The sequence below is a fragment of the Amblyomma maculatum genome, unplaced genomic scaffold (assembly GCF_055883805.1).
Source record: "Amblyomma maculatum isolate TAMU_Amacu unplaced genomic scaffold, ASM5588380v1 scaffold_13, whole genome shotgun sequence".
Classification (NCBI taxonomy): Eukaryota; Metazoa; Arthropoda; class Arachnida; order Ixodida; family Ixodidae; genus Amblyomma; species Amblyomma maculatum.
In genome coordinates, this window is record NW_028146738.1 from 33,559,776 (window position 1) to 33,572,456 (window position 12,681).

The following is a 12,681-nucleotide window of genomic DNA, read 5'->3' on the forward strand; positions in this document are numbered from 1 at the left end:
GAAGAACCGCCTATGCAAAGTAGCTACAGGCAACCGTGCTTTCCGGTTGGCGCTTCGATAGTTCAGCAGCGCGCTCCAAAAGCAGCTGCCGCTAGCCGCTCGGGCTGAGACACACGCGAGCACACCCTGAACGTTGAGAATTGCGTATTTAGCTGAAGACTGCACTCTCGACAGAGCACAATTAACTAATTCATGACTCGCGTGGCTACGACAAAGTGCGGACGCATATGCTTGATAAGCGCAGGCCGGTGGCGTGGAAAAGCACGACGGGTGCATCACAAAATGCTTCCTCGTCTCACGAAGTAGTGTTGAAGGGTGCTGCGATCAACGCGGAAACTTGAGCGTGAGTTGCCATTCGCAATTATTGCCATCGTTTGGGCGCTGCCTTTTGCACGCACATGCAAAAAACTACGGCCGTTTTCACGAAGCTGACGTAAGTTCCACTTTAATTTCGGCGTTCACAGGGCTAGAGGTAACCATAAGGCAGGAGCTGTAGAGGAGGCTGTTGATTCAAAATTTATGGTGCGGCTTTCGACGCGGTTCGCTGCTACGAGGAGTGTTCCAAACGCTGTGAAGTGGCAATTCTTAAAACGCACAAAAGTTATCACAAACGCGGCACGTGGGGTGTGCAAGGGTCCCGGAAAAGCAGAAGCGAAAATCCGAACGATGTCCTCCGGAACAAGCTTAGAAATAATGCTGAGGACAGACATGAAAGGCGTTCCGTGAAGCTTGACCACGACGACCGCTTTCAGAAATACGCGTAAGTAGTATTTTAAACATTTTTTTTTACGGCGCTGTTCACGTTGATCGATGAAGCATAGAAGCACTCTTTCTAAATTCTGTAACCTAGAGGCGGCTATGGTCCGCTGGTTAACAGATAAAGGTGGAGGGTTACGCTCTGCCGAGAAGCGCCAGTATAGCGTCAAACAATCCCAACCGCACGACAAGGTCGTCGAGAAAACCTGTTGAGAGAGAGAGAGAGAGAGAACGGCGTCTCTCGACGAGCCTCTCATGGCAATAGCATGCCGCGTATCGACGTCACGACAAATGGCTCTATAAGACGGTGCATGGTAGATTGACTGCTCCGCCAGAGTATCTTCCGCATTCCCAACAGCGGCTCCAAGCATGCGCGCCCTATGCCGCCCAGCTAATCTGTAACTCGTATTTACGACTCAGATGCGTTTTTTTTTTTTTTTTGCCGTCCGACACAAGCAGAATAGGTACTGCACACGAATGTGATACCCAGTAAAACATACTTCGGTGTCTAATCTTGTCTTCGCATTGTTTTCTGGCCGTTTAAGAAGAAAATTAATCTGCAGGTGTTCTTAGCGCGGCTCTTTAGGAGAGTAGGACTCAACGATGCTTTCAGGAAACAGCGCGAATTCTCTGTTCATCGGAGTGTTCTTCGGGCTTGCGGTTTTGCTTTGCTTGCCTGCCACGCCAAACTTCGTTCATGCCGAGGCCGCAGCGGAAATTTCGCCAGTGGCGAACGGGCCGACCGACGTGAATATCGTAGAAAAATTGAAAGAGTGGATCAGCGCCGCCATCGACAAGGCACCGCCTTCGCTCATGCGAAAGCTCTTGGAAGCGGACGTGTCCTCAAAGTGCAGCCTCGGCCTTCTCAAGACTATGCGGGGAATGCGCAACTTGGAGCCGTGGGCACTTAGACGTGAGTCTTTTTAACTATGCCTTATTTTGCTGTTTGTTTCTTTAAATCACATGGCGCTAAAAATCAGCGCTACTGATTTTCGGCGTCTGCAATGGCCGAAAAACATGTAATAACTGTCGAGACAAAATTCTATCAAATTGTTTGTGTATCGCAGCCATTTTGAGAAGGATGGTCAGCTGGCTGGTAATTGGAATTATATTCCAGTCTGCAAGCTCTCGGCTTCCTTTTGCGCTATATCCGAAATGTCGTCAAAGACGCACTCGATGGCGCTGATCTTATTACGGTTAGCGGTTCACAAAAATGGGCGTGTGAATTCTATGTCATTATTCATCTGCTTGTATTCGAACGTTCTTCATCAAAGCGCAGTCGTTTTTGTGGCCTCTTCAAGCGCTTTCGTATCAGAGTGCTAAATCGCATAAAACATGCTGCATTCTAGGCTTCTTGATGCTCATAACTTCAGTTCTTAACGCCACTAATTTCGCAATCTGTTCAAAAATTTAAGCATGCGAAAATCAAGTAGAAACCGAATGTCTGCAAAGAGTTCAGTTTATGGATGCTAGCAGCGATGAAGCGAATGCAGCGAATTCTTGCCGTGTGTTACGAGAAAAATATTGTTGGTACCCAACCACAAAAAATAGATCGCGACGATTAATAAGATTGAATCGTATTGCGTACCGAGTCAGGTTTTCTTGTTCGCTTCAGGCATTCTATTCCTGAATCTATTCTATTCCTATATCCTCCTCTTCGGATATATCTCGCACTCAGAGCATTTTAGCTAGCCTCCTTCTATGCACAAAGTAGAGTTCACATTTCAAAAGCACGACGAAATATCAGCGGCTGCGACGTAGATAACTTTATGCACTTAACGTTTGACACCAGCCACAACACCTGCATTCAAATCGAAATGAAAAGCAGTAACTATTACCATACTAGAACTTTACCGCAAGAGTCCAAAGCGATGACAAATAATACAAGCCCTCTACATCATATGACTTATAGCCCATGGTCGAGCATTCGCACAATTAAAGTTTCGGGTGCCAATTTCAAGCTGAAATGTAGATATATACTTGGCAATGTATTTAGCAGGCGCCAAATTTCTGTTTGCCTCGTTTCTTCCAAATGTTAATTTCATTTACTCTGCGATGAATAGCGCCTTTAATAAATAATTGTGGCGAAAAATAGTTGTTTGGCTGAGTTATTTACAAGTTATTTGACGAACGAAAAGATCTAGCGGGAAGAAAATCTTTATACTTGTGATTTTGCAAAAATAATTTCGCTGAAGCAGATCACTAGTTTTATTTTTTTTATTTCTTGTATTTGTTCTGAATGTGTGAAACTAAATGTTTTGATAATTTTGTCAAAAAATTTACTGCGTATATTTTTTAAAAATAATAAGAACCTTCGCACTTATATGCGACCTTCACCCCCATTAATTGGACTGTCATTGCACATGTTAATGGATTCGCTGTTTCATTATTTACACTAGAAAACCTCACAAATAGCAGGAACAACTTAGCGCAGACGAGTTATGCTTTTTTTTCCTGCAGCATGAAGGAGTTTGTACCGACTCCTGTGTAGCTCTCATTTTATGCGACATATTTTTATCTGTTATTTACCACCTACTTGATCAGACGCTTCAAGGAGGGCCTGTTTTCAAAGTTATTGTATATGTTAATTATCTTTTACTTCTTTTAAGGGCAGTGACCTTTGCATCAGTTCACCATGTCCTATCGCCGGTTTTAAGTACTTTTAATAAACTGGGAAAAGTTTTAGTTTTACGCATGAACTTTGTCAAAATGAATTCTTGCGGTTTCTTTACCTAAAGCTGATGTTCTGCGGAAGCAATTTATGCTAGATCTACTCCCCCTGAGCCAACAAAGTTGATTGCTATGACTCGACAAATTCAAACGTTGTTAACAAGCTATTGCTTCTCTTGCTCTCTTGGCTTTACTAAATGAACTCGTCTTTATGCAAATAAAACAAGAATGAATCTGTTCAGGAACAAGTGAAGATTATATATGCTGCATTTGAGCGAGAGACCGTCGGGTTTTGTCCTTACCTACTGTGTTACTTAATCAACTTTTCCGTAACTGTTGTCTTCAAGTGGCACACATGACAAGATAGCACGACATATGCCGGGGTTTATTCAGACGTTGTCTGGCACACGAAAAATAACAGCCAAGATAAAGTGCAGCTGCTTTTATAGCCGCTATCACCTGACCCGTGACGTCACACAAGCATGCTGTGAGAGAAAGGACAAGATTCGTTCCCCTATACAGTGTTCGTCGTTATTATGGCCGATAGCGGTCTGGGGACCTTTGCTTACGAGTGCTACGACGGAGTGGCGGTTGCGGAGTAGGTTGCGTTTGAGGATCAGGCTGGTGATCAGGTGGTGATTGAGGATCAGACTGTGGTGCCGGCACAGAGCACGATTGAGGAAATTCTGGTGCTGAAATGTTGCTTTCGGTTGTTGCCGTGTCGTTCGAGGTACGCAGCCCCGTACCCTCGGACGGAGTCATAAGCAGCTGGATGCTCGGATCACCTCCGGCCGGAATGGTAGAGGGGTTAGATGACACCTTGTCCTGAAATGTACACGGTTGAACTGTCATCAGCATGAACGTATCGTCCTTCGTTCCCCGTAAGAACGATATACGTGCAAGCGCTCACCCGCCTGCGGATTATCCCTGCTATCCATTTTTCATCGAAAGGTCGGAGACCCTTTTCCAGGACGGGGTCACCCTCCTCGAACCGCGGGTTCGGTTTGCAGACTGCTTTATATGCTCCAATTTGTATGTCATTCTTTGCTCCATGTCAGGGTGCAGCAGGCTCAGTCCGGTTCGAGGCGACCACGACCGGAATCTCTGCGCTGGTGTTTACTCTCTGGTCCCCATTGGGGTGTTCCTGTATATCAACAAGAACGGATCAATACGGTGCTGCATAGACAGTGTCTCCCCTTTCCGGTGATTGCCCAGGATCTGCTTGCAGAGGTCTCTTCACTGTCTGCACACAGTGCTCCGCACTGCCATTTGAAGCAGGATGATAAGCAGAATATTTACTGTGCCGAACGCCATTCCTGGTCAACAAGTTCTCAAAATATGCAGAAAGAAACTGCGGGTTGTTGTCGGTCACTACCTCTTTTGGTGACCCATATGCGGCAAACACACCACGAAGTTTTTCCACAGTCTTTTCACTGGTCGTCGAGCTAATCACAAATACTTCCACCCACTTCGAATGCGCGTCAACAAGCACTAGAAAACACTGCCCATCACGATACGCCAATTTCAGGTGCACTCGTTCCTACCTACGCGTGGGACAGCCCTAGGATGACAAGAGAACGCTATATGCCGCGTTTTGCGATAATCAGCATGTGGCACACTCTTTAACCATTTGTTCTAAGTCCTGCTTGAATCTCGGCCACCACACGTGACTTCGCGACAGCATTGCCATTCTGGTCATTCTCGGGTGGCCTTCATGTAACATTGACAGCACTTGTGCACGCAGGCACACTGGCACTACTACGCAGTGTCCCCAGGTTACACAATCTTGGTCGATAGAAAGTTCGTGGCGGCGAACAAAATAAATATGGTTCGAGCAAGTCATCTGTGATGCTGGACCGAAAACCTGTTTGTGTAAATAGAGCACCTTTCATAAAACCTTGTCCTTGCGCGTTTCCAGTTTTACTTCCTTAGGAGAGAGAGGTACTTCGTTAAGTACTGAAAAAAAATTAATGCGGCCATGGTTGTCCGCTTGGGTTGTCGATGGCAGCCATGGCAGTGCGTCAGCGTTTGCAATCTCTCTAGAATTCCAATAAACCCACCGGCTGCCAGCAAGAACGCCCATCGCTGAACGCGGGTAGCTGATATAGCGGGAATCGGCTTGCCATGCCCTAAAAGACCTGCTAATAGCTGATTATCACTGTAAATGCAAAACTTGCGCTCGAACAAATACTTATGAAATTTCTTTATTCCGAATACAACGGCGAGTGCCTCTTTTTCGATGTGGGCGTAGCCTTGTTCTGTTTTGCTGAGTGTTTTCGACGCTAAAGCGTCCGGCCTCTCGACAGAACCTATCTTGTGGAACAGAACGGCTCCTATGCCGTATGCAGATGTGTCACGGACTAGCCCTAACTCCTTTGTAGGGTCGTAGTACGTTAGTATGGAGCTCTGCGTTAGCCACCCTTTTGTTTTCTGAAAAGTTAAATCTGCTTCAGCTGTCCATTTCCATCTCGCGTTATTACTGAGTAGCTCACAGTGGTTTCAGTTCTGCTGAAAGTTTTGGAAGAAACTTGGCTTGGTGCTTCCTGATAACCTGCACTTTCTCGTGGAAAGGACGTATTCCCTTGCCGTTGATCACATGACCCAGGTACGTTACTGAGGTCTGAAATAATCGTTTTTTTTTTCCTTCAGTTTGATTCCTCTCTTTTTTTTAAACCTTTTCAGCAAACTTTCGACCTTCTGATAGCATTCTTCCAACGTTTTCACGGCTATCAAAACATCATCAAGATATCCAGACATTTCTAACTCGCTGAGAACATCCATTACTGCCTGAGAAATGGACGGTGCACTTGTTATTCCGTACAGAAGAAGTGTATTTAAACAAGCCGACATGCGTGGTTAGGGCTAGTCAGTGACGCATCAGCATACGGCACAGGAGCCGTTCTGTTCCCTCCATGTAGGCCCCAAACGCTATATGTTCGACGAGACTGAGCAGACAGTTAAAGAAATCTAGCAATCGCGACGAAAACAGTCTAAACAGCAACGTCCCCGAACATGTCATTGTACTAATCTTTCGTTTTCAGCTATCTTTACTAACATACGCAGTTTCATACCAAAGCGCGAGCTCGTGTCGATATTGGTGCTATCATCGAATAGTAACTTGCTGGTTTTAACGGAAACGTGGCTGACAGATGATACTGGTGATGATGAAGTGCTTGCTGATCTGCCGCATTTCACTCTCTTCCGTTATGACCGCAAACATGCACGAGGGGGAGGCGTTTTGATAGCGGCGAGCAATCATTTATCATGCACTAATATAATCACTTCATCCGATCTCGAAATAATTTGGCTCATTTGCCGAGCAGCACCACACTCAGTGTTGCTGGGTGTCTGCTACAGACCACCGCACAAGTCACCCAATTTTTGCCATCAGCTAAATATTATATTAGCTAAATTAACCAAGCAGTATCCCAATGCTCACACTATCCTTTACGGGGTCTTCAATTACCCGACGATGAACTGGAATAACCTGGCTAATTCTATAGATAACCGAGCTGACACTAAGGAATTCATCGACATTTGTTCTAATTTTGATCTTACCCAACTAGTACTAGAACCTACGTGGGTAGTAAATGAATTGGCAAACGTTCTAGATTTAATACTAACAAGTCATCTCGAAAATTGTTCGTCCATTACTTACTTACTTACGAGCAATTAGTGATCATAAAGTCATCCACACAGAATTTAATTTTGTTCCGATTCCGCGCCACAGTCCAGGAAAGACTTTCCAGTTACATGATAAAGGCAATTACGAAGCACTGCGCAACGAGCTCAGCACCTATTTCCCATCTTATAAAGCAGCCTTTGATAGCCGATCTCCCCAGGAAAGCTGGTCATATTTCCGACAAAAGCTTAACTTCCTGGCGGACAAATATATACCGAAAACTACATTCCATGATAATCGTAACCAGCCGTGGTTCACAAAATGCCTAAAAAAACTTGAGAACAAGAAGAAGCGCCTTTTTCGGGCAGCTAGAAAGAATTCTACTAATTGTGCATGGGATAAATAATATGCCGCCAAAAACTTGTACTTATCAGCAATAAAAAACGCTAAGCGATGCTTCTATCATGATGACTTGACCAAAATTCTAAACACTACCCCAAACACGTTCTGGCAAATCCTAAACCCTAATAACACGTGTTCAATTACACTCAATAATGACTCAGGAGAACCGTTTAGTGATACTGAATGTGCTAACATCTTTTCAAGTGCGTTTTCTTCCGTTTTCACCAGTGAGCCTAATTTGCCCTTACCCCCTCTACCTACTATCATTGCTCACACCACGCCTATTACGAATATTTTTGTTAACGGAATACTATGTGCAATAGATAAATTACACTTTTGTCATCACCAGGCACTGAGGAAATAAACTCTAAACTTTTAAAGAACGACAAGCATGTTTCTGCCGAATATTTATCACTACTGTTTGCTCAGTCTCTTTCCACAGGCACCATACCACAGTATTGGAGGAAGGGAAAGGTCGTTCCAATATACAAATCCGGTAACAAAGATTCACCAATAAATTATCGTCCTATCTCGCTCACTAGTGTACCATGCAAAATCATGGAGCATATTATCTACTTTGAAATCATGCAGTTTCTTGATACTAACAATTTCCTTCACTCTGCGCAGCATGGATTTCGTAAAATCTATTCCTGCATTACCCAACTCGCAATATTCCTTCATGACCTACATGCAAACCTTGACTTGAATATTCAGACTGACGCCATATTCATGGATTTTGCTAAAGCATTCGATAAAGTTTCCCATCGACGCTTACTGCTCAAACTTTCACAATTGAACCTGCACCCTGACATCTTAAAATGGATTCAAGAATTCCTTTCGTATCGCTCCCAGACAGTTTCTATTAATAACCAGTCTTCTGATTCCGTCCCCATAACCTCAGACGTACCCCAGGGCTCTGTCCTAGGCCCTCTTCTCTTCTTAATATATATAAATGACCTAACAGAGCTCCTCTCATGTAATATCCGTCTATTTGCTGACCACTGCGTGATCTACCGCTCAATAAAAACATCTCTGACCAAAATGCCCTTCAGGATGATATTAACCGCGTTGAAAAATGGTGCGATGATTGGCTAATGACCCTTAACCCAAAAAAATGCAAACTCATTTCGTTTCACCGTAAACATCAGCCGTTTTTTTCTCTTACAGGCTTGCTAGAGAGAGAGAGAGAGAGTAAACTTTAATTGTTTAACGGAATAGCGTGGGTGGTTTCCTCAGTCCAGGATACCATTGGCTTGGGCTGCCTCCCGGGCCCTGGTGAGCAGGCTGCGCTGCTCAGAGAGACCCGTGTGGGTCAGCTCTGCCTCCCACTCCGCTTGGCTGAGTGCTCGAGCTTTATATTTCTGTAATTGCTTTTTGCAGTTCCATATCATGTGAAGGATGTCCGAGGCTTCACCGTATGCAGTGCATGTGTTAGTTTTGAATTTTTCGAGCTAGAGTTTGTGGTACTTTGCTAGGTTTGGGAATGTCCTAGCCTGTATGTTACTCCAGGTTACTGCCTCCTGTCTGCTGAGGTCTTTGTGTGGTTCTGCGTACCGTTTTCTTTCTAATTTGAAGTATTGTATTAGTTCCCCGTATGTGAGCGGGATTGAAGGCTCTGGGGCTGCTGGCGCAGGTGCCCGGATACTTCAATAGACCTCATCCACTCATATAAATACCTGGGTATCATTTTAAGCCATGACTTATCTTGGCGCGAACACGTTACTAACATAATTTCTTCTGCTAATAAAGCCCTCAGATATCTCAAGTGCCATTTACGCCATGCCTCTACAGATGTAAGATTACTCTCCTACAACACACTGATCAGACCTAAACTTGAATATGCGTCCCCTATTTGGAGCCCCCATGAAAGATACCTCAACGATGTACTTGAAACCATCCAAAATCGCGCAGCTCGTTTCACTCACTCCCAGTATTCGTACGAAGTCAGTGCATCATCCTTGAAATCGCAGTCTAATTTACGAAGTCTTTCTTGCCGTCGCCACACCGCCACACTATCTCTTTTGACACAAATTCTATTACAGCTCCCTACGCCAAGAACCATGCATCTGCGCCCCTCCGCCACGCATATCCCATCGCACAGGCCACCCACTTCAAATCTCTTGTCCACGTGCCCGTACCGTAACCTTTTCCTCTTCCTTTTTTCCACAAGCCGCGTCAGACTGGAACGACCTATCCCACTCCGTCGCTGCCTTCAACGCCAACATTGAAATGTGTATATCATCTGAAAATCTGTGAAAAGATGTTTATTTACCCCACCGCTTATGTAATACTCCGAAAGGGGCCTTTAAGGTTAATAAAGGAAATAAAAAAAAAACCGTTACCATCACCTGGGAATCCGGGTGCGATCGTAGCTGTTAGTTGGCTGTTGAAAGATCAAACTGCGTGAAATACTTGCAGCCATGTAACGTTGTACATATGTCCTCAATTACTGGCAACGGATAATAGTCTATAGGCACAGATTTACAGTCAATTTGTAATATCCACATATTCTTACTTTCCCTCCTACTTTGAAAATGACTACTAAGGGAGTCACCTACTCTCTCGTTCGACTCAAACTAGCACTCCTGATTGTGCCAAGGACTGCAACTCAGTTGCTACTGTTCCGCGGAGCGCAAAGGGCACAGGGTGGGGCACACAAGAGTACTAGAGTCTTGCAACAGGAGCTTCACCGGAACGCTGTCGAATAATCCTAGTGCGGGCTCAAATTGTGAGTATTTATCCACAAGGCCTGCTACCTTGTTCACACTGATTCCGCACATCCTCATCCAGTCTAAATTCAAAGCTTCCAGCCAGTCGCGACCCAACAGTAAAGTTTCACACCTTTGGGAAGTGCGCACGACAATAAGAGGCAGAGTAACCGTTTGACCATTGTGCTCGACCGGGACATCTAACATTCCTACAATCTTTAAAAGCACGCCTCGTAAGTTTTCAGTTTTAGTACGTAGGACTGGCCAGTACTTCTGATAAACACTTTCTGGAACAATAGCAACAGACGCACCTATATCAATTTGCATTGTAACATTTCTACCGCCCATAAGAACATTCATAGTGTAGCTACGGCGACTATTGTCACAAGAAAATACACTATGCAATACGAGGCAGTCCTCACCCTTCATTACTGCTTCTTTGTCTGCACTCTCCTCCACGGTAAACAAGGAACGGACCCCTGCTAGACAGACCCTGGCCAGGTGTCCTGTCCGCTTGCAGATACGGCAGTGGTATATCCGGAACGGGCAGGTAGCTTCTGCGTGGGCGTTTCCGGAACGGGGACAACCACGAGCTTCGCGTCTGTACTGCGCAGGTTCCGCTAGTACGGCCTTTGTGTCTCGTGCACCTGGTCCGCGCTTCCAAGAGCTTCGTCTTAGCGTATTCACTTCCTCCTCTTCGTTAAAAGCAGGTTGAAATGTTTGTGCCTCTTTGCTGACTAGTTCAATGCTTTTGACAAAGTCGCAGGCAGCTGCAAACGACAGAGTGGTTTTGTTTAGGAGCTCTGCTTGAGTAACCTGGTCCTTCAGACCAGCTACGAAATGGTCCCACAATGCTTCATCCAAGAATTGTCCAAAATTGCATGTCGCCGCTAGCCTTTTCAATTTCACAGCGAGCGCTGTCACTGTCTCGTTTAAATGCTGTGTTCGGCAGTTAAAACGAAACTGCTCTGCTATTATCATTCGTTTTGGAGAGTAATGCTCGTTGAGCACCTTCACCAAATTATCGTAGTCTCTCTCTTTTGGCTTCTCCGGAGGTAACATATTTTGAGCGTTCGATAAGTCTTCCCATGGCAGTCACAAATGTCGCTACCTTCGAGTCCTTACTCATCTTGTTAGATTGCAGGTAATGTGACAGCGTTCGACGTAGAACTCGAAATATTCGTCCTCGACCTCGGCAAACTGGTCGAACTGGCCGAGCGTAGCCATGCTGCTATCCGGAGGCCAAGCGCTTGCATTTCCAAACTGTGCTACTTCAATTGCAGGTTGGATTCCATCCTCATCGCCACTGTTGCGTCTTCACCGAGTAGCACACATGACGGGATAACACGACATATGCCGGGGTTTATTCAGATGCGGTCTGGCACACGAAAAAGAACAACCAAGTTAAAGTGCATGTGTTTTTATAGCCGCTATCACCTGACCCGTGACGTCACACCAGCATGCTGTGAAAGCAATCACACAACAGTTACTTAGGGTGGCACAATATCGTGCATGGTTAACTATAAAACGCAGTTACTAATTAAGAACTTGTGTCTCGATAGATTAAAGCTTCGCTTCTGTACAACTGAAAAAATGAAAAACGGAGCTCCGGAATTCTGCACTATTTGGGCGGGACAGCCAGTCCCTAATGTTCATTCTAGAACGTTTTTTTATCTGCAGTGTCCTTGGCAGGATTTTAGTGGTTCTTTACGCGCAAAATGTGGGCACCAAGTGTCATCTTTCCGATGTATAAAAACCCTCATTACATTAACAAAGTTTGCGCTAGATGAGCCGAGGCGTGACATGTCTCATTTAACCCCACCCTACCCTACAAGAAGATGCTCTTCGGGAACTCTTGCAGTTTCTTAAGAAGTCCTTCTCTCAGACAGTATTCGTGTCTGTCAGGTGTATTTCTCACTTGCTTTTATGTGATAACACAAACTAACTGAGTTTCTCCGCGAAGGCGCGCTTGAGTGGCTATTCTTTTGCTAAGTGCCACGACAGCAGTACCTCTTTTGATACCTGCTACTGTATTCTGTACTCAATGTACAGTTCCTGTCATAAATATGTGGCATAATTAATTTGCTACTGAGCCTTGTAACGGGTCGTTTGGAAGCATTCGTTAAAGCATAGTCACCTGCACAGATATAACACAGTTCCGCGATAAACTGAAAAGTCATATAAGCTAATACGCCATTCCAGCTGAACGAACTACACTCTGCCTTGTTTTCAGCCTTTTATATTTTCTTATTGTTTTCCCCTGCTTGTTCTGTTTTTCTTGTACTTGTATTTGTTTGCGTTGTATTGTGCTTTATCTTATTTCTAACGTTCATGATATGGTAAAATATGTAGCCTGCCCCCCCCCCCCCCCCCCCCCTTATGTAATGCCTTCGGGCCCTTAAGGTGGAATAAATGAAATGAAAAAGATCTAAGCTTGAGCAAGAGGAGGACAGCCGTCATATGCAAGACTGCGAATGCTGGACATGCAAAATGACCCCCTTTAAAGGTATTATAAGCAAACCT

At 44.9% G+C, this 12,681-nt stretch overlaps 1 protein-coding gene across 1 annotated transcript in view; it reads left to right on the forward strand.

The window, feature by feature from the left end:
- The first annotated feature begins 1,359 nt into the window (after positions 1-1,359).
- The window catches only part of LOC146172536 (nose resistant to fluoxetine protein 6-like), a 66,866-nt gene continuing 55,544 nt past the window's right edge, over positions 1,360-12,681 (forward strand). The window contains exon 1 of the mRNA XM_084585791.1: positions 1,360-1,669. Within this exon, the coding sequence (XP_084441917.1) occupies positions 1,360-1,669 (310 nt within the window). The remainder of the gene's footprint in view (positions 1,670-12,681) is intronic.